The 20,673-nt window shown below is 34.1% G+C and overlaps 2 protein-coding genes across 2 annotated transcripts in view; one reads left to right on the top strand and one right to left on the bottom strand.

The window, feature by feature from the left end:
• Window positions 1–50: 50 nt before the first annotated feature.
• On the top strand, window positions 51–9,067 carry LOC141348756 (ectonucleotide pyrophosphatase/phosphodiesterase family member 7). Its single transcript, XM_073853036.1, has 5 exons — window positions 51–297; window positions 2,370–2,515; window positions 4,834–5,460; window positions 5,578–5,809; window positions 8,804–9,067. The coding sequence occupies exons 1-5, from the start codon at window positions 57–59 to the stop codon at window positions 8,875–8,877; spliced, it is 1,320 nt and encodes a 439-aa protein (XP_073709137.1). The 5' UTR covers window positions 51–56; the 3' UTR covers window positions 8,878–9,067.
• Window positions 9,066–20,673, bottom strand: part of mideasa (mitotic deacetylase associated SANT domain protein a) — a 20,386-nt gene continuing 8,778 nt past the window's right edge. Inside the window, exons 3-13 of the mRNA XM_073853013.1 lie at window positions 19,616–19,852; window positions 16,724–17,024; window positions 15,905–15,971; window positions 15,663–15,805; window positions 15,458–15,561; window positions 12,918–12,993; window positions 12,661–12,749; window positions 12,448–12,570; window positions 12,134–12,247; window positions 11,765–11,976; window positions 9,066–11,196 (exon numbers count right to left, since the gene is read on the bottom strand). Of these exons, the coding sequence (XP_073709114.1) occupies window positions 10,962–11,196; window positions 11,765–11,976; window positions 12,134–12,247; window positions 12,448–12,570; window positions 12,661–12,749; window positions 12,918–12,993; window positions 15,458–15,561; window positions 15,663–15,805; window positions 15,905–15,971; window positions 16,724–17,024; window positions 19,616–19,852 (1,701 nt within the window). The 3' untranslated portion in view covers window positions 9,066–10,961. The remainder of the gene's footprint in view (window positions 11,197–11,764; window positions 11,977–12,133; window positions 12,248–12,447; window positions 12,571–12,660; window positions 12,750–12,917; window positions 12,994–15,457; window positions 15,562–15,662; window positions 15,806–15,904; window positions 15,972–16,723; window positions 17,025–19,615; window positions 19,853–20,673) is intronic.

Consider the following 20,673-nt stretch of genomic DNA (forward strand, 5'->3'; position numbering starts at 1 on the left):
TTATAAAGCCAAGATCAGCTTTAGCTGATTTTCACTCTGCTTAACAGGCTCTCAAAATGAAGCCAGAGCTTTTGCTGTTGTTGGCCTTGTCTTTTTGTGTGAGCAGTAAACCCCTGTCCCAAAGGAGGACATATAATAAATTGCTGCTGATCTCTTTTGATGGTTTCAGGTGGAATTATGACCAAGATGCGAACACACCAAATCTGGATGAACTAGTTAAAGAGGGAGTGAAGGCAAAATATATAAATCCTCCAGCGATCACCATGACATCTCCATCACACTTCACAACTATTACTGGTAAGTTTGACTTTCATCTTATTTATATCTGATTGGTTTGTAGAATACACACTTACAGAAGTGATAGCACACAGATCCTCTAACACATGCTTAGGCCTAATTCATTTAAACACTTAATTGGTAGCTATAATTTTTTTAATGCATCCTGAATATGACATTTAACATGACATTGAATTTATAATAATGAATTTATAATAAGAATATATATATAATATGAACTTACATTTACATTACATTTTAATACAAATTTTATATTCTTTAATATTATTTTGCAGAAGTAAAAGCAATAAATTCATGCATCTGCTTCACCATAGTTTACTCTGTGTTAATGTACATATTCTTGTGCAAATCTGCATTATCATGATGTTCAAAGTCCTAAGCCGTCTTCTGAGAGCTGCTGAGCACACACTTACAGGGCAAATTACCTCAGCGTCATCAAATGATGTGCAAAGTTAGCTTGAGCTCCAACTTCAAGGTTATTTATATAATCAGTGTTCCTTGTTCATGAACCTTGCTCAGTGGCCAATTTACAGTTCTTGACGTTATATGTATTGAGTTATGCTTTAAGAGTATTAAAGGGATTCACCCAAAAATGAAAATTCTGTCATTAATTACTCACCATTATGTTGTTTCAATCCCGTAAGACCTTCGTTCATCTTCAGAACACAAATTAAGAAGTTTTTGATGAAATCCAAGAGCTTTCTGATCCTGCATAGACAACACAGTTACCACGTTCAAGGTCCAGAAAGGTAGTAAGGACATTGATAAAATAGTCCATGTGATATCAGTGGTTCAACCTTACAGTGCCTTGCAAAAGTATTCATATTCATTTTTGTCACATTTTGTTTTGTTGCAGCATTATGTTAAACTGCTTTAAATTAGTTTTCCCCCACATCAATTTACACTCCATACACCATAATAATGACAAAGCAAAAACCAGATTTGCAAATTTTACAGATTTATTAAAAATAAAACACTGAAATAAGTACATTGCATAAGTATTCATACCCTTAACTCAGTAAATAGTTGAAGCACCTTTACAGCCTCAAGTCTTTTTGGGTATGATGTGACAAGCTTTGCACATCTGCGTTTGGCAATCATCTGCCATTCTTTGCCTCATCTTTTCACCTCTCAAGCTCTGTCAGCTTGGATGGGGGCTGGCAGACATTTTCTAGAGTCCTAGTTGTTCCAATCGTCTTCCATTATGGATAATGCTTCTGTGAACCTTCAATGCAGCAGATTTTTTTCTGAACTCTTCCCTAGATCATTGTCTTAACGCAAGTCTGTCACTGAGCTCTACAGGCAGTTATCTTGACCTTTAGACTTGGTTTTTGCTCTGATATGCATTTTCAGCTGTTAGACCATTTTTTGAGAGGTGTGTGCCTTTCTAAATCATACTCATTCAAATGAATTTTCCACAGTTTAACTCCACTCGAAGTGTAGTAACATCTAGAAGCAATATGAATGCTCCTGAACTAAATTTTGATTGTCCCAGAAAAGGGTATGAATACTTATGCAACGGGATCTTTTCAGTTTTTTATTTTAAATAAATTTGCCCAAAAGTTAAAAACCTATTTTTTGCTTTGCCATTATGGAGTAGGAAGTGTAGATTGATGTGGGGAAAAGGGTCATTTAAAGTAGTTTAACATAAGGCAGCAACAACAAAATGTGAAAAAAAATGAAGGGGTATGAATAATTTCCGCAAGTCACTGTAATTTTATAAAGCTATGCTTTTTGTGAGCAAAGGAAACAAAAATAACAACTTTATAACAATTTCTTGCACAAAATATATTCTCATGGCTTCATAAAATTAAAGTTGAAACTCTGATGTCGCATGGACTTTTTCTCATTAATTTTGTGACAATATACTTACTGCCTTTCTGGGCCTTGGAGGTGTCAGTTGCATTGCTGTCGAGGCAATTCTTGATTTCTTCAAAAATATCTTAATTTGACCATAAAAACGTATTGGTTGATCTAACTGAATACAATTTTCAACATTTTGTAGAGTTAAATATTACTCTAAAAAGTACTTATTATATGTCAGTATGATTGTATCTTAATCTTTTATTCAGGGAGATGGATAGAGGATCATGGTGTTGTCCATAACCTGATGTTTAATGATACAACTGGCTTGAGAGTTCCCCACAAGGCAACACTGAAAAGATCAGAGTGGTGGGACAATGGCGCTTTGCCTCTGTGGATAACAGCCCAGAATCAGGTAAACTTACCGACATTACCAGAATTAATGGTATGACAAGTTTATATAACTTAGTTAATTCTCTTTCTTTTCTTATCATTTCTTCAGGTCCGTTATGTCTAATGTAGGGTTTATGTTATATCTTATGTTGTTAAATTAATATTAATTGCATTATTTTAGTGTTATGTTTGTTACCGTGATGGTGTTTAGTATTTGTGTGCATCTTATATAGCAATTATATATAGTATTTAACTCATCATGTAGCTGTCTCTTTACCCCATGTGATTTGCTGATTATCTATGGAAGCTGGTTTCCGCCACTAAATAAAAAAATAAAAAAGGTAATTGAGACTTTTTTTTCTTGCAATTGTGAGTTTACATCTCGCAATTCTGACTTTTTTTCTCAAAATTGCGAGTTATATATCTTAAGTCATAATTATGAGATAAAAAGTCAAAATTATGATTTACTAGTTTGAAATAATGACTTTAAAAGCCGAAATTGAGATAAAAAGTTGAAAGTATGCCCAACTTAAGTCATAATTATGAAAGTCGAAATGATGACTTAAAAAGTAAAAATTATGAGGTAGAAATGAAAAATGATGAATTACTTAAGTCATAATTATGAGAAGTCAAAATTATTAGTTAAAAAGTAGAAATTATGACTTTAAAATTCAAAATGATGAGATAAAAAAAAATCAAAATTATGACTAACTTAAGTCATAATTACGAGATAAAAGGTCGAAATTATGACTTAAAAATGTTAAAATATGATATAAAAGTCGAAATTATGACTTAAATCATAATTACAAGATAAAAGTTAAAATTATGACCTAAAAAGGTGAAATTATGACTTAAAAATTTGAAATTATGATATGAAAAGTCAAAATTATGACTTGGGTCTTAATTACAAGATAAAAAGTTGAAATTATGACTTTAAAATTCAAAATTATGATATAAAGTCAAAATTATGACTTACTTAAGTCATAATTACGAGATAAAAAGTCAAAATTACGATATACTAAGTTGATGACTTAAAAAAAAAATCGAAATTATGAGATAAAAAGTGGAAATTATGAGATGAAAAGTTTAAATTATGATTTACTTAGTCAATGATTTTCAAAGTCAAAATTATGATTTAAGTCATAATTCCGAGATAAAAAGTCAAAATTATGACTTAAAGAAGTCTAAGTTATGAGATAAAAAGTCAAAATTATGGCTTACTTAAATCATACTTATGAGATAAAAATAGAAATTATGACTTAAAAAGTGGAAATTATGAGATAAAAAGACGAAATTATGATTTACTAAGCCGATGACTTTAAAAGTCAAAATTATGAAATAAAAAGCCAAAATTATGACTTAAGTCATAATTACGAGATAAAAAGTAAAAATTATGGCTCACTTAAATCATACTTGTGAGATAAAAGTCGAAATTATGACATAAAAAATGGAAATTATGAGATAAAAAGTCACAATTATGACTTAAAAAGTGGAAATTATGAGATAAAAAGTCAAAATTATGATTTAAAGGCCTGGTTTCAAAGACAAGGCTTAAGCCTAGTCCTAGACTAAAATGTAAGTCTGAGCTGTTTGAACTGAAAGAAACTTGCACTGACTGATCTTAAAATATATCGGTGTCTTTGTTTTGTCTCAAGATGCAATGTTTTTTTCTAAGCATGTTTATAAAAATTACTTAAATATCCTAATTGAACTATCTGCTAATCCTGGCTTAGTCTAAGCCCTGTCTGTGAAACCGGGCCATAGAAGTCTAAGTTATGAGATCAAAAGTCAAAATTATGGCTTAATTAAATCATACTTATGAGATAAAAGTAGAAATTATGACTTAAAAAGTGGAAATTATGAGATAAAAAGACTAAATTATGATTTACTAAGTAGATGACTTTAAAAGTCAAAATTATGAAATAAAAAGTCAAAATTATGACTTAAGTCATAATTATGAGATAAAAAGTCAAAATTATGGCTTACTTAAATCATACTCACAAGATAAAAGTCGGAATTATGACTTAAAAAGTGGAAATTATGAGATAAAAAGTCACAATTATGACTTAAAAAGTGGAAATTATGAAATAAAAAGTCAAAATTTTGACTTAAGTCATAATTACGAGATAAAAAGGTTGAAATTATGACTTTACTAGTCGAAATTGACTTAATGAGGTCACAGGTTAGAGGTCTAATGATAAACGGGACATTCTACAACCTTTTTACCATATATTTCACAGATTTTCTTTACAATGTATGTAAATATGTATAGAAAAAAGCCTTGTAAATTAATTAACAAATACCATCCAGCTCCAATAACGTCTCCTATATATTTCAAAGGGTCTGAAAACAGCATCTTTTTTCTATCCTGGTGGAGGAGTAAATTACAGCGGTCAAGCTGTGGATCGTTCCCTAGTGGAAGATCATGGGCATCCTGATGACAATGAGACAGAGTGGCGGCAGAACATCGACACTGTGATGGGATGGTTCACCAAAGAGGACTTTGACTTTGTAACGCTTTACTATGGAGAACCAGACAACGTGGGTCATGCTTTCGGCCCCGAAACCCAAGAGAGAATAAAGATCATCGAACAGATCGACCGCACCATTGGCTACCTCAGGGAAGCGATTCACAAAAACGGTCTGACCGATCATCTTAACGTCATCCTGACCTCAGACCACGGCATGACCACTGTTAAAATGACCAGTGAGGTTAATGAGATAAAAATTAGCAATTACATGAGTTTATTAAATCTAACCCGCTTTGACCTGCTCGATTACGGTGGGTTTGCAATGATCACACCAAGAACAGGCAAAGAACAGGAAGTTTATGATGCCCTGAAGAACGCACATCCCAATCTGACAGTCTACAAGAAAGAAGAGATTCCACAACACTTTCACATACGCAAACATGAGAGAATTCAACCCATTGTCCTTCTGGCTGACCTGGGGTTCAATATCAACTCTGTAAGTGTCTTTGGAAATAAATATCACACTCATTTTAGCCAGTTGTTTGAAAGCTCATGTCATATAAGCTTCTACTTTAGTCTTCTACTCTAACTTCTTTGTTTGCTGTTTGTGCAGAGGATCGTTTTGCATATCAACAAAGGAGATCATGGATTCAATAATGAGGAAATGGATATGAAAATGATCTTTCGAGCCTTTGGGCCTGACTTTAGGGACAATTTCTTGGCTGAGCCATTTGATAGTGTCAGCATCTATCCATTGATGTGTAAGCTGTTGGGTGTAGTTCCAGAGGCAAACAATGGAACTCTTAGTGACACCAGAGACATGCTAGTGGAAAACTTTGATGCTGGTAAGCATTTGAATTGACTTTCAGAAGTTTCATTCAAAAATACAGATTATTTAACCCTCTGGTTGTGTTCAGGTCACATTGACCCGGAAAAGATTTTCTTTTATCTGAAAATACTAGTTCAAGGAACACTCCACTTTTTTGGGAAATAGGCTCATTCTCCAACTCCCCCCGAGTTAATAAGTTGAGTTTTACCGTTTTGAAATCCATTCAGCCGTTCTCCTGTTCTGGCGATATCATTTTTAGCATAGCTTAACATAGATCATTGAATCATATTAGACCAATAGCATCACATTCAAAAATAACCAATGAGTTTCGGTATTCGTCCTATTTAAAACTTGACTCTTCTGCAGTTATATCGTGTACTAAGACCGGCGGAAAATGTAAAGATGCGATTTTCTAGGCCGATAAGATTAGGAACTACACTCCCATTCCAGCGTAATAGTCAAGGAAGTTTGCTGCCTTAACATGGCCGAAGCAGGCGCAGTAATATCACGCAGCTCATCGCAGCACAACGTGACCAACTGCATGCACAGGAAGCATTCCTCGTTGGAAGTTACCTAGCTGGGAATAATTTCAGGTGCTGCGTGAAATTACTGCGCCTGCTGCGTCCATATTACGGCAGCAAACTTCCTTGACTATTACGCCGGAATGGGAGTGTAGTTCCTAATCTTATTGGCCTAGAAAATCGCAGCTTTACATTTTCCGCCGGTCTTAGTACACGATATAACTGCAGAAGAGTCAAGTTTTAAATAGGACAAATACTGAAACTCATTGTTTATTTTTGAATGCGATGCTATTGGTCTAATAGGATTCAATGATCTATGCTAAGCTATGCTAAAAGTGATATCGCCAGAACAGGAGAACGGCTGAATGGATTTCAAAATGGTAAAACTCAATTAACTTGGGGGGAGTTGGAGAATGAGCCTATTTCCAAAAAAAGTGGAGTGTTCTTTTAACGTTATCGCATTGGACTCAAATTTACTGACTTTGTTCACACATGGTACTACATATTACTTCTCAGATTTTTTTATTTTATTTTATTTTTTATCGATTTTATTTCACCTACTCACACTTGTGGAGTTCCCGGGTCAAAAATGACCGGACTTCAAACAATTGCTTACAAATCTCTCATTATTCTATATTATCACCAAATATTGGATTAATTCTTTTTGTCAACTTGTTTACTTACATTTAGGACTGGTTTTGTGTTTCTATTTGCATCTGATTAATCGTAGGCCTCATTTATTTGAGAGTAGATACCTTATTTTTTGAGTAAAACATTTTTTTATGAATAATTATCACAATAATTCACTCTAAGAGTAAGGATACTTTTGGATAAAAGAGGCTTTTAAGTAATCAGTTGCAAATACAAACACAAAACCAGTCCTAAATGAAAGAAAACAAGTTGACAAGAAGATTGAATCCAACATTTGCTAATAATATAGCATAAGAGATCTATAAGCAATTGTTTGGACTGGAGTCCCGTCATTTTAGACCGGGAACAATATTTGGTGATAATATAGCATAATGAGAGATTTATGAGCAATTGTTTGGAGTCATTTTTGACTGGGAACACCACAAGTGTAACTTTTTGCAATTTTGGACAAAATAATAGCATTTAAAAGGTAAACTTTCTGATTAACCATTAAATCACTCTAGTGTGATGAACAGTGCAAATTTTAATATTTTTTTTTAAATCTCATATTGTGAAAATTGTAGTTGTTTTTCACTCAGAAAATGAGGTACCTACTTTCGGATAAATGAGGCCTACGATTAATCAGATGTAAATAGAAACACAAAACCAGTCCTATATTGACAAAACAGGTTGACAAAAAGATTTAATCCAATATTTGGTGTTATAAAGCATAATGAGAGATTTATAAGCAATTGTTTGGAGTCCGGTACTTTTTGACCGGGAACACAACAAGTGTGACTTTTTGAAATTTTGTACAAATTAATAGCTTTTAAAAGCAAGCTTCCTGATTGAACATTAAAGCAAACTAGTGTGATAAACTGCTATTTTTTTTTTTTTATAATTTTTTGTTAAATATAGTGAAAATGATTCATAAAAAATGTTTTTTTTTTTTTTCACTCAAAAAATTAGGTACCTACTTTCAGATAAATTAGGCTTACGATTAATCAGATGCAAAGAGAAACACAAAACCAGTCCTAAATGAAAGAAAACAAGTTGACAAAAAGATTGAATCCAATATTTGGTGATAATATAGCATAATGAGAGATTTATAAGCAATTGTTTGGAGTCCGGTCATTTTTTACCAGAAACACCACAAGTGTGACTTTTTGCAATTTTGTACAAAATAATAGCATTTAAAAGCAATCTTCCTGATTTAACATTAAAGCACACTAGTGTGATAAACAGTGCAAATTTGAATAATTTTTTATTTCATATTGTGAAAATTATTCATAAAAAAATGCTTTTTTTCCACTAAAAAAATTAGGTATCTTCTTTCAGATAAATGAGGCTTACGATTAATCAGATGCAAATAGAAACACAAAACCAGTCCTAAATGAAAGAAAACAAGTTGACAACAAGAATGAATCCAATATTTGGTGATAATGAGAGATTTATAAGCAGTTGTTTGGAGTAGTCATTATTGACCGGGAACATCAAAGGTGTGACAGGAATCCAAACACAACCAGAGGGTTAAAGGGGACATCAGATGCCCATTTTCCACAAGTTAGTACAATTCTTTAGGGTCTTTATGAAATGTCTGCAACATACTTTAGGTCACTCCAACCCTCGCTTTCATTTTACGTGTATTCGAAGGTGAGTCACCATTAGAAACAAAACTAACCCACTGTGTCCTCAGTGGCTCTCAGGACTGCTATGACACATTTATATTCAAACACCATGTAGAAGTGAATTTTGCATCCGATGTCCCCTTTAACCATTTAGTTTTTTTTCTACCTGTGTGGATTTTAAGAAAACTTAATTTAAGAAAAATTAATGGCATTAACTGTTTTTATTTGCAGGTGGAAGCAGTGGAAGAATCAAGGTGTCTTTTAGCCTTGTGGTACTAATGATAATGATCTTATCCTTAATTTGAAGAAATTCGCCAGAACTACTAATTTACAGCAATCTGCAAACTCATAATACATTTAAACGACTATAATAATAATTGACTATTAATCAAAGAGTATTGTTTTGTAAGTTATCTTCTTCCAGTGCTGAATGTGATGGTGATCATTAAACCTTTTCCTTTCATATTTATTATATCAAATAAAATAAAACAGCTTATATAAAGGAAATTTGTTTTTATTGTGCACACATGTATGAAATATAGCAAATATCAAAATCAAGCATGGTCACAATAGTCAACAAAGGGTGAAAAAGTGATCAATAATGTTGAAAAAAAGTATCTGTTGTGATTTGCTAAACTTCAGATTTTATTTACATGTGAGTTTTTATAAAAATCCCTTAATCTATATATTCCCCTCCCCTTTAAGTGCATTCAAAACATAAATACACATTCTTTTGTTTAGAGTACTGAAAAAACACATAAAAGGATCTATATTGTACACAATATAATACACAGAGGTCACCATATATATTTCTATGCATTATATACATTTCATGCACAAGAAATATTCAATTGAAAATATTCATAGGTAGATAAGGGAGAATTTGAGTTTGTCTTCTTGATTACATATGTATATTACATAAGCACATGTAAAAAAATACAATCTTGCTGAAGGCAGACAATTTTGTTCGGGTACTTGTTCAGAATCAAACTGAAATTGTCTATAAGTTTAGAAAAACTAACACAACCAGCTCAAACCCTTTTACATTTATCATATTTGTCATTACTTATTAAGGATCGTATTCATGATGCTACACTGACATACATCTGCACTGTATAAAAATACAGCTGAGGTCAAAAGTTTACATACACCTTGCAGAATCTGCAAAATGGTAATTATTTTACCAAAATAAGTGGGATCATAGAAAATGCAATGTTATTTTTTATTTAATACTCACCTGAATAAGATATTTCACATATAGGCCAGTTGAATTTATAATTAATAGTTGAATTTATAAAAATTACCCCATTCAAAAGTTTACATACACTTGATTCTTAACACTGTGTTGTTAGCTGAATGCTGAATGATCCACAGCTGTTGTTTTTTTGTTGTTTAGTGATAGTTGTTCATAAGTCCCTCATTTGTCCTGTTTGAACAGTTAAACTGCCTGCTGTTCTTTAGAAAAATCCTTCAGGTCCAACAAATTCTTTGGTTTTTCAGCTGACTGTATGATTTTGAGATCCATCTTTTTACACTGTGGACAACTTAGGGACTCATATGCTACCATTACAAAAGGTTCAAATGCTCACTGATGCTCCAAAAACACAATGAATTAAGAGCCTGGGGGTGAAAACCTTTTGAATTTGAAGATCAGGGTAAATTTCACTTATTTTGTCTTCTGGAAAACATGCAAGTATCTTCTGTAGCTTCTGAAGGGCAGTACTCAATGACAAAAATATGATATTTAGACAAAAAAAAAAGAAAAATGTATCCATCTTTATTCTGTTCAAATGTTTACACCCCTGGCTCTTACAGTCCTTCAGTTTTCTCAAAGTCCATCATTGTTGGAAAGGGGTCAAATACACAAAAATGCTGAAAAGCCAAAGAATTTGTGGGACCTGGAAGATTTTTCTGAAGAACAGAAACAACTCTGGAACAATTAGCACTAAACAAAACCAAAAAAACAAAACAAAAACAAAGCTATGGATCATTCAGGTAACACAATATTAAGAATCAAGTGTATGTAAACTTTTGAACGGGGTCATTTTTATGAATTCAACTATTATTTTTTCTTGTGGACTGTATGTAAACATCTTTTCTGTGATATATCTTATTCAGGTCAGTACTAAATAAAAAATAACATGCAATTTGTATAACCCCTCTTATTTTGGTAAAATAATTAGCATTTTGCAGATTTTCCAAGGTGTGTGTAAACTTTTGACCTCACCAGTATATACCCAAGGACGGTTCTTATAAAATTTCGGTAAAAAATTAACAGGCATTTCAGACACCTTTATCATTTCAAACATCCTTAACTGGGATGCACAAGTTGCACATTTTTGGTACCAACTGATACCAAAGAAGTGTACTAAAAGAGTCATGTACTTGCTCAATGCCAGTCCTCATCCTGCTCATCATCCATCTCTACTGGGCTTTCCTCAGCTCCACTACTCTCTTCTTTTCCTCCTCTTTGTGCCTCCTCCCTCCTTGCTGCCTCTAGCATCTCCTGCCTTGCCTTAGCAGCCCGCTCCTCCTCTTCTCTTTGGCGCTGTGCTGCTGCCTTCTTCTCCTGCTCGGCGTGACTCTTCATGTGAGCGCTGCGACTCTTCACCTTATAGAACACCCTGTATATACACAAACCTCATTATAATTTAAGTCACTATGAATAAAACTGCTTTACATATACTAATAAAAACCCATGAGGGATAGTTCACCCAAAACTGAAAACTCTGTCATTAATTACTCACCCTCATGTTGTTCCAAACCCGTAAGACCTTCGTTCATCTTCAGAACACAAATTAAGACATTTGACATGGTACTTCATAAAATTAAAGTCGAAGCACTGATGTCACATGGACTATTTTATTGATGTCCTTACTACCTTTTTGGGCCTTGAACGTGATAGTTGCGTTGCTGTCTATGCAAGGTCAGAAAGCTTTCAGATTTCATCAAAAATATCTTAATTTGTGTTCCGAAGATGATCGAAGGTCTTACAGGTTTGAAACGACATGAGGGTGAGTAATTAATGACAGAATTTTCATTTTTGGGTGAACTAGCCTAAGTTCACTCAAGAGAAGAGTAAGATCTCTGGAACAAAACTGTTCCCAACTGTCTTCTGAGGTAAATGCAGCTAAGACAACCTGGGTTGCTTCAAATTTAAAGACACATTCTGGTATATAAAACCTGACTCACCTACTGCACTTCTTACAAGGGAAAATACCCTCTGGCTCTCCCTGACTTTTGTTGACAGTTGAGGTCCTGTTTTTCTTCCCGGTATTGTCAGGCTGAGGCTTTGGAGGTGCAGGGGAAGGAGTTTTGAAGGCGGTTTGAGGCGCTGGCATCAGGCCAGAAGACTCTACCGCAGAGCTGTTCTTCTGCTCCTCACGAGCCACATCTGCCCTCTCCTGGACGAATGAGTAAACACAACAATGCAATCAGGCTGAGCTTTTCATTTCCATTTTTGATTGGACATTTCATATTCCAGGACAGAGAAACATGATGGTGTCTTTATGACGTATTCACTATATTTGTATACAAACATTTTCAAGAGCAAATCCTTACATTCCCATTGTCCTGAAGTGTCTTGGTCACAACTGTTCGACTGTCATTCACATTGTCTTGTGTTACCTCCTGTTGTCTACTATCATATTCTTCCTTCACTTGTTTGACATTAATCTTGTTAGAGATAAAAGAACAGACAGATGATATAAAAATGCAAGTATGACCAACAGATTTTTTAGCACAGTTTTTGTAAGCATTCATACAAATGTCCTATTCAGATGTAAATTAATGAGTAATTTACTGTACATGTGCTATTAGCTCTTTAGTCAAGACAATGACAATGTCTAAAAGCAGTAAGGAGTAGTAGACTTTACCACAGGGATGTTATCCTCTGGTTCTGTAGGTCCATATGTACATATGCCACTACGGCCAACCTTTGCTTGTTTCTTATAGGTGTAGTAGAACTCCACACACTGTGCCATTGTTTTACTCCTCACCTGCCAAAATAGAAAATAATGTCACCTTAAAGGGGAAATTTGATTTACACGAATCAACATATAACCAGTAAACAAAAAAAGACTGTATACCAGTTTTTGCACCAAGAAGAAGTCTTTCCTGTAAGCAGAAATTCCCTTGTTGAAGAATCGTTTTTCATCCACAGTCCAGTTGTCTGATCCTGCCAATATTTAAGGGACATCTTGTTCTTTCTATCCACCATACAACATTACAGATAATCTGCTGAATTGCAGTACTATCCATTTACAGTCACAGCATGTTGAATCATTTTTAATGTTTCCTAAGTGAACACAGTGAGCTCTGCAATTAGATGTAAATGATTTTCTACCTGCATAGTGGTAGTTTGCCAGATGGTGGTTTTTGGAGAAGATGGGATCCTTCATCAACATCATTTCCAGAGCTTCCTATAGAGTCAAAATATATTTGTTGTTTATCCTGAAAACATATATGTGCCATTCTACAGAATTGGTTCAAACGTCTTGAACAAAATGTCTTTTTCCACAAATTTTGCACAGGTATGTATGCAAATTGCATAAGGTACACATTTCTAAAAACTGTGCAGTTAATTTTCACATTGTATTTTTTAGAGTTTTGAAATATTTGTCTTCTCCCCAAATTGTCACTACCAAAAAATAATATATAATTTATTAAGAAATGTTATATAACCGATTAAGATTTTGCTTACGTATTCCTTGTAAATCTATATTTTTCTATTTTATAAAAAAAAAAAAATTCAGAGGTAAATCAATAACAATTACAATTTTAACTATATTTCAAGTGTGATTGATGAGATTTTTTTTTTTTTTTTTTTTTTTTAAGTTAAATCTTAAAATTGATCATACTGATTTCAAAAATATGCATTCATTAGTTTGAATATACATTGAACCAAACACTATCATAACATTTTAGTTTAGTTGATAATTTAGTATACTTTATCGTTGACAAAACATCCCATGTTTCGGTCATGACAGCACATTTTCATTAGTGACAGCGACCACATCACTTTACATAAAGTTCACTTCCAGAACAAAAATTAACAGATAATTTACTCTGCCCCTTGTCATCCAAGATGTTCATGTCTTTCTTTCTTATTTGAGTAAAACATTTCAAGATTTCTCTCCACATAGTGGACTTCTATGGTGCCCCTGAATTTGAACTTCAGTTTAAATGCAGCTTCAAAGGGTTCTACACGATTCCAGCCCAGGAAACGGTTTCAGTTATTATAATCAGTTATTTTCTAAATAACCTCAAATGCTCGTCTTATCTAGCTCTGTGTGAACTCTGTTTATTCCGGCTCACGACAGTTAGAGTAGGTCGAAAAACTCCCATCTCATTTTGTCCACCAACTTCAAAATCACCCTACATTACTGTTTTACCTTTTTTGTAAAGGGTGTTTGATCTTTTTTTGCATGTAAACTTTGTAAACACTGGGTCGGTACTTCTGCAGCTATGTAGGACGATTTTGAATTTGGAGGAGAAAATGAGATTAGAGTTTTTCAACCTACTCTGTCTTGAACCGGAATACACAAAGCATAAAAAAATATATAAATATTGTAATTTCTCTTAGAAAATAACCGATCGTTTCACTACATAACACTATTCTTCCTCGGCTGGAATCGTTTAGAGCTCTTTGAAGCTGCATTTAAACTGCATTTTAGAAGTTCAAACTCGGGGCACCATTGAAGTCCACTATATGGAGAGAAATCCTGAAATGTTTTAGTCAAAAACATAATTTCTTTATGACTCAAGAAAGAAAGGCATGAACATCTTGGATGACAAGGGGGTGAATAAATTATCTGTACATTTTTGTTCTGCTCCTTTAACCCACATCCTAAAACACTACTAAAACATACTAAAATACATAACTGTACTAAAAATTTTGGTTATTTCTTCCAAATAAAGGAATAAAGGATTATGTGTTCCCTTTTGTCACTACCGAAACAATGAGGACATTTTGGTCAAGACTGCTACGTTAGAGAAAATTTTATGCGAAACTTCACCAAATATTTTCGGTCATGACTGTTACAGTAGTGACAATTTTAGATACTTTTGATCCTAGCTCAAAGATGCTAATCAGCACATGGTTAGCTAGCACAGTTCTGAACAGTTGTACACATATAAAAACTAAATGTTATAGAAAAACTCTCAAAAAAGTCTTTAATTATAGAAAAATGGTGTTTGGTAGTGACGTTCCTTAAAGTTACACATTTTCATACTTTTGAACACATTTACCCCAAAATGATGGGGCCTATCTACCTTTCATGTATGAGAGAGTGACACATAAATATTTCCTGATCATAAATGTAGGGGTCAGTAGTTAAAATAAAAAAGTCTCAGCCAGTGGACTAAAACATACACTGTTTCGGTAGTGACGGGACACATTTTTTACATAAAGTTATATAATTAAAAAAAACTTAAATAAATATTTAACTTTTTTTTTAAATCAAAAAGATATTTTTAAAAACAACAATGTAATAAAATGCAAAAATGTTTTCAATATAATTTGAGTTGAAATGGAAATGCAGTTGAAATGCAGGCGTTATGGTTTGGGACAGCCACCTCCCAACTGAAAGTAACCACTAAATGATTTTATATATATTAATATCTTACTGATATTTTAACTATTATTGTGGGTTTCAATAAATAATAAAAGGATCTTAGTAAACATTTAAGATTAGAACACTTAAATGCTTTTTAATTGTGTTTTTGGTTTTTTAGAATGGCCCATATATCCAACATATCCAGTTACATTTAACCCACTGGTGATTTTCAGATGTCTACAGTCAGACATTTTTCAGTGTGACTTAAGTGTCCAAACACGTCTTGGTACAACTGTGCATTCAACTGTGCTTTAAGGATTGTGCTCACCATGACATCCCCTCTGCACTCGTGCAGGCAGTGCATCGCTAGCTCTGGGTTGGTTCCTCCTCCATACATGACACTAGAGCAGACCAGGTTCATCAGGTCATTAACTGAAAAATAGTAAGGATTAGAATGGAATGTGAGGCATACGTCCGTGTTATGTGCAGTAGGTGAACTTTAGCTACATCAATGAAGTTTAAAGACAATTTACGCCTTGTGTCCTGGGAGGGTGTAGAATCAGCCTTTGAGTTAGGGAGCCAAACCAAAGTAGCTTTATGCTGGTCCTTCAGAGCCAGTGTTCGATCCAATAGTTCTGGAATTTCTGCCTGATACCGAGAGCCGATATTGATGCGCCTAAATGTGCAAAATAGGGAGAATATGTTAGAATAGTGGACAGTGATTGTGATGAATAGTTACATTTATTATATATTTTTTTTTATATATAATTCTCACGGTTCTAGGCTGACAGGCGTTGCTTCTCCAATCACTGACAGTGCAGGAGGGGTTATTTCAGAACTGCCTAAAGTGAAGAAAATAAGAAACAGAAATTAACCATGGCAATTATAAATTACAATTCCTAAGTAAAGAACATAACACTTTACATTAATACTATAAATTAGCATTAGTTAACATTAACAGCTAAGTAACACTTTAAGGTTTATTTTGTTAACATTATTAGTTCATAATACATTCAGAAGTATGATGCATTAACTAATAAACAATACACTTACAACTTTTATTAATCTAGTTTTATTTTTACATAAATAGATTTTCAACATTTTGAGTTTTCTTAAAATGTAAATTAGTTCAATGCATTATGAACATAAACTAACAATAAACAATAGTTTATTTACACTGTAAATTTACATTATTGATTAATAAATGCTCTACGAATGTCCAGTTGATGTGGTATAAATAAACCTAAGTGAAGATAAAAAGGTTACACTTTACAAAAAGGTTACATAAGTTAACAGTAGTTAGAACAATAGTTGATATCAACTAATAACACATTATAATAACGACATTTATCGTTATTTCAAATATATGAATGCATTCTTTTTATTAAAAGCTCTTTTATTAAATTTGTTAATATTAGTTACTGGCATTATAAATTAGCGATGAACAATAGTGTGTTTATGAACATAAACCTAGATAAATAAATGATGTAAAAAAGTTTACTATAACTAATGCATTAGCAAATGTTAACATTTAGAACCTTACTGTAAATTGTTACTATCACACAAAGAAAAAGAAAAGTAATGTAGAACGCACTTGAACGTAGCAAGCTTCGAGTGGCGCTGCGGGGTGTGGATGGCAGGACCTGGCTGCCTGCTGCCATAGAAGAGAGGACAGCAGAGAAGTACAGCCCAGAGCCTTCACGCACAGGTGAAAGAATGGGTGGAGGGGTGTACGGTGGGATGATACTGGCATGGTCTAGCAGGCGTATAGGGGAGCGCAGATTGCTCTGGTAGGGAGTGATGCTGGAGTAAACAGAGGGTGTGATGAAAGGTTGAGGTATGACCAAAGGCTCGGGTCGTGGGCGTCGCCTGGATTTGTCCTCTTGCCCTTTACCCTGATTCAAACATTAAAAAAATTAAATTAAATTAAAGCCACTTCTAGTGTGAAAAAAGCAAAACATTAGTGTGGAAATTATTTAAGAGCATTAACCAGTGTTACCACGTTTCACTAAGCAAATAAGGTATGCCAAAAATAAGCAACCCCTGGTTTTGAGGGTGCTAGGGGTCGATCGATATTAAACATTTTTATGGTTATTGGTATCGGTCATTTTCAAAACCTATATGCCGATAAAATAATTTAAAAGCATTTAAAGAACGTTTTTGTCAAAGCCCTTGTTATTCTTACTTTTGACATTAATTTTAATTTTTACAACAGACATACAGTTGAAGTCAAAAGTTTGCATACACCTTGCAGAATCTGCAAAATCTTAATTATTTTACCAAATAAGAGGGATAATACAAAATGTATGATATTTTTTTAGTACTGACTTGAATAAGACATTCCACATAAAAGGCATTTACATATAGTCCACAAGAGAAAATAATAGTTGAATTTTTTAAAATGATCCCGTTCAAAAGTTTACATACACTTGATTCTCAAAACTGTGTTGCTTCCTGAATGATCCACAGCTGTTTTTTTGTTTGTTTGTTTGTTTAATGATAGTTGTTCATGAGTCCCTTGTTTTGTCCACTGCTGTTCTTCAGAAAAATCCTTCAGGTCCCACAAATATTGTTTGGTTCTTCAGCATTCTTGTGTATTTTAACCCTTTTCAACATTGACTGTATAATTTTAAAAACCCATCTTTTCACACTGAGGACAACTGAGAGACTCATATGCAACTATAACAAAAGGTTCAAACGCTGACCGATGCTTTAGAAAGAAACACGATTCACTAAGAGCTGGGGGTGAAAACTTTTGAACAGAATGAGGATGTGTACATTTTTCTTATTTTGCCTAAATATCATATTTTTGTAATTTTGTACTGCCCTTCAGAAGCTACTTACATGTTTCCCAGAAGACAAAATAAGTTGATTTACACTGATCTTCACATTCAAAAAGTGTACTGTGAACCTTCTGTAATAGTTGCATATGAGTCCCTCAGTTGTCCTCAGTGTGAAAAGATGGAAACTCATACAGTCATTGTTGGAAAGGGTTCAAATACACAGAAATGCTGAAAAACCAAAGAATTTGTGGGACCTGAAGGATTCATTAATAAATATGACTAAACAAAAAAAAAACACAGCTGTGGATCATTAAAGGATAACTGTTGCCAAAATGCAACCTGGGCTGTTTTTTTTTTCTGTAAACGAGACAAACTTATATCTAAAAGCATAATTACGACAAACGAGCCGTTTTTGAGATTAACCGTGATTTAGTTTTGTGGTCAGTGGCCGGTGAATGGGAGTACTAGGGGCAAACATTTGAGCGCATCAAAATCGATATTTTTACAACACTAAGAAGGCTCGACACACCATGACACTTTGCTCGAAGTATCGCCTGGGTCTCTACACATGAACTCGAGCATTGAGAACATTGTTCGTGTACACACAGTTTACTAAAAAGAATGGTTGTGAACAACTCACTTTCACTGTTTGAGTTTCCACTCGTGGACGTCTTGCCAGTCAAGAGGTGTCGATCTCCAAATGCGAGGATGGATAGCTCCTAAAGCATATTTCCATATAAATGCACGGCTAATTCGTTGTTTTGTCGCAAGTGAAAAACAATATTAAACTTCTAGTTGTAAAAAGAGCCTCATATAAGCCTAATATTTCGTCCTATGGAGTCCATTCATTCGCATTCGGAGATCGACACTTCTTGACTGGCAAGATGGCTGCGAGCGGAAACCCAAACAGTGAAAGTGAGTTGTTCAAAACCTTTCTTTTTAGTAAACTCTCTGTACACAAACAATGTTCTCAATGCTCGAGTTCATGTGTAGCGACCCAGGCGATACTTCGAGCAAAGTGTCATGGTGTGTCGAGCCTTCTTAGTGTTGTAAAAATATCGATTTTGATGCGCTGAAATGTATGCCCCTAGTATTCCCATTCACCGGCCACTGACCACAAAACTAAATCACGGTCAATCTCAAAAACGGCTCGTTTGTCGTAATTATGCTTTTAGATATAAGTTTGTCTCGTTTACAGTAAAAAAAAAAAAACAGCCCAGGTTGCATTTTGGCAACAGTTATCCTTTAAGGTAACAACACACTATAAAGAATCAAGTGTATGGAAACTTTTGAACGGGGTCATTTTTATAAATTCAGCTATTATTTTCTCCTGGGGACAATATGTAATATCGGACTAAATGTCGTTTATGTGAAATATCATATTCAGGTCAGTACTTAATAAAAAAAAAACATGCATTTTGCATGATCCTTCTTATTTTGATTAAATAATTAACATTTTGCAGTCTACTTAATCTGTAATAATGAGTATTGGTCTTGGAAAACACATCGGTCGACCCCTAAATCACACATTAAGTGGTTTAGTCCTATGGTTGCAAACCACTAACAAGCCTAAATACATAACTATAATCTAAAACCATGCCTAAAAAAATAACTCTGCAACTGCTCAAATCTTTAAGCGACAAGTCTAAAGTTGCTTATGCTAAGTGAACTTGGCAACATTAATGTGTATTTACTGTATTAACCTGGATGAAGCTTTCAGCTGCTGAATTCTTCAGTGAGTGCCGGCGTGCTACAATAACCGAGGGTTTATGATCAGGCTGGTTCTGTTGATGTGAAATCTCTGAGGGATGTCGAACATTATCCAGCTGTGGCCAGCTGCCCGGTGCTTCCATTTGAGTCTGACCTCTCCGAACTGGCACCGAGACTGGCATGACTAGGGGTGCCATTCCAGCTGGTCTACCAGGGGTAACGTCCTCACACTATTAATAGAAGACAGAAAAAGACAGAATACAACATAAATGGAAAAGACGTAAACAAAGGATAGAAAAGCACCAATAAAAGTGCGTGTAAGCAACCGGCAATGTTTAAATGAGTCATAGAGTTACTCTGTCCTAAAAACACCTTTACAGGCCAAGATTTTAAAATGAGGTTTTGTAAACAACCATCTCTAACAAAAAGAGCTGTCACTGCCCTGTTGCTGTACGCTGAAATATCTGAAGTCTACGATATTTAAAAAATGAATTCATACCATAAACTTCTTGTTTTGGGAGGCTTGGATCGGGTAGATGTTAGCAAATAGGGCTTGGTGATTCGGCCCCTCCCAAACTCAACTGAATGGATTTTAAGAGAGTGTGGAATGTGAAGGTGTGCAGACATGCAGTTGCTCACCAGACTGCTTTACAATGCTCAATAACTCCATAAACCTCACTGCACTTCATACTGTATATGATTGAAGAAGCCTGATAGCAAACACTCCTCTGAGCTGAGTTAATACTGTAATGTTTACTTTTACAGTTTGATTAGCTATTAAGCTAGAGACACGTTTCACCCAGCTTCAACTTCTAACTAAAGTCAGGAATGGAAATTTTTAGATTATGACCTAATTCATAAGATGGTTTAAACAACAAAAACAATTTAGGAGACCATTAAAACAGCAAAATGTTTTAAGATAATATTGGTTTTTGCTTTGAAATAAATACTTATATTCCGCAATGACACATTAACAGATTAAAAGTGAGAGCAAAGACATTTATGTTTTTTAAATTAATGCTGTTCTTTTAATCTTACTATGCATCAAAAA

The sequence above is a fragment of the Garra rufa genome, chromosome 13 (assembly GCF_049309525.1).
Source record: "Garra rufa chromosome 13, GarRuf1.0, whole genome shotgun sequence".
Lineage (NCBI taxonomy): Eukaryota > Metazoa > Chordata > Actinopteri > Cypriniformes > Cyprinidae > Garra > Garra rufa.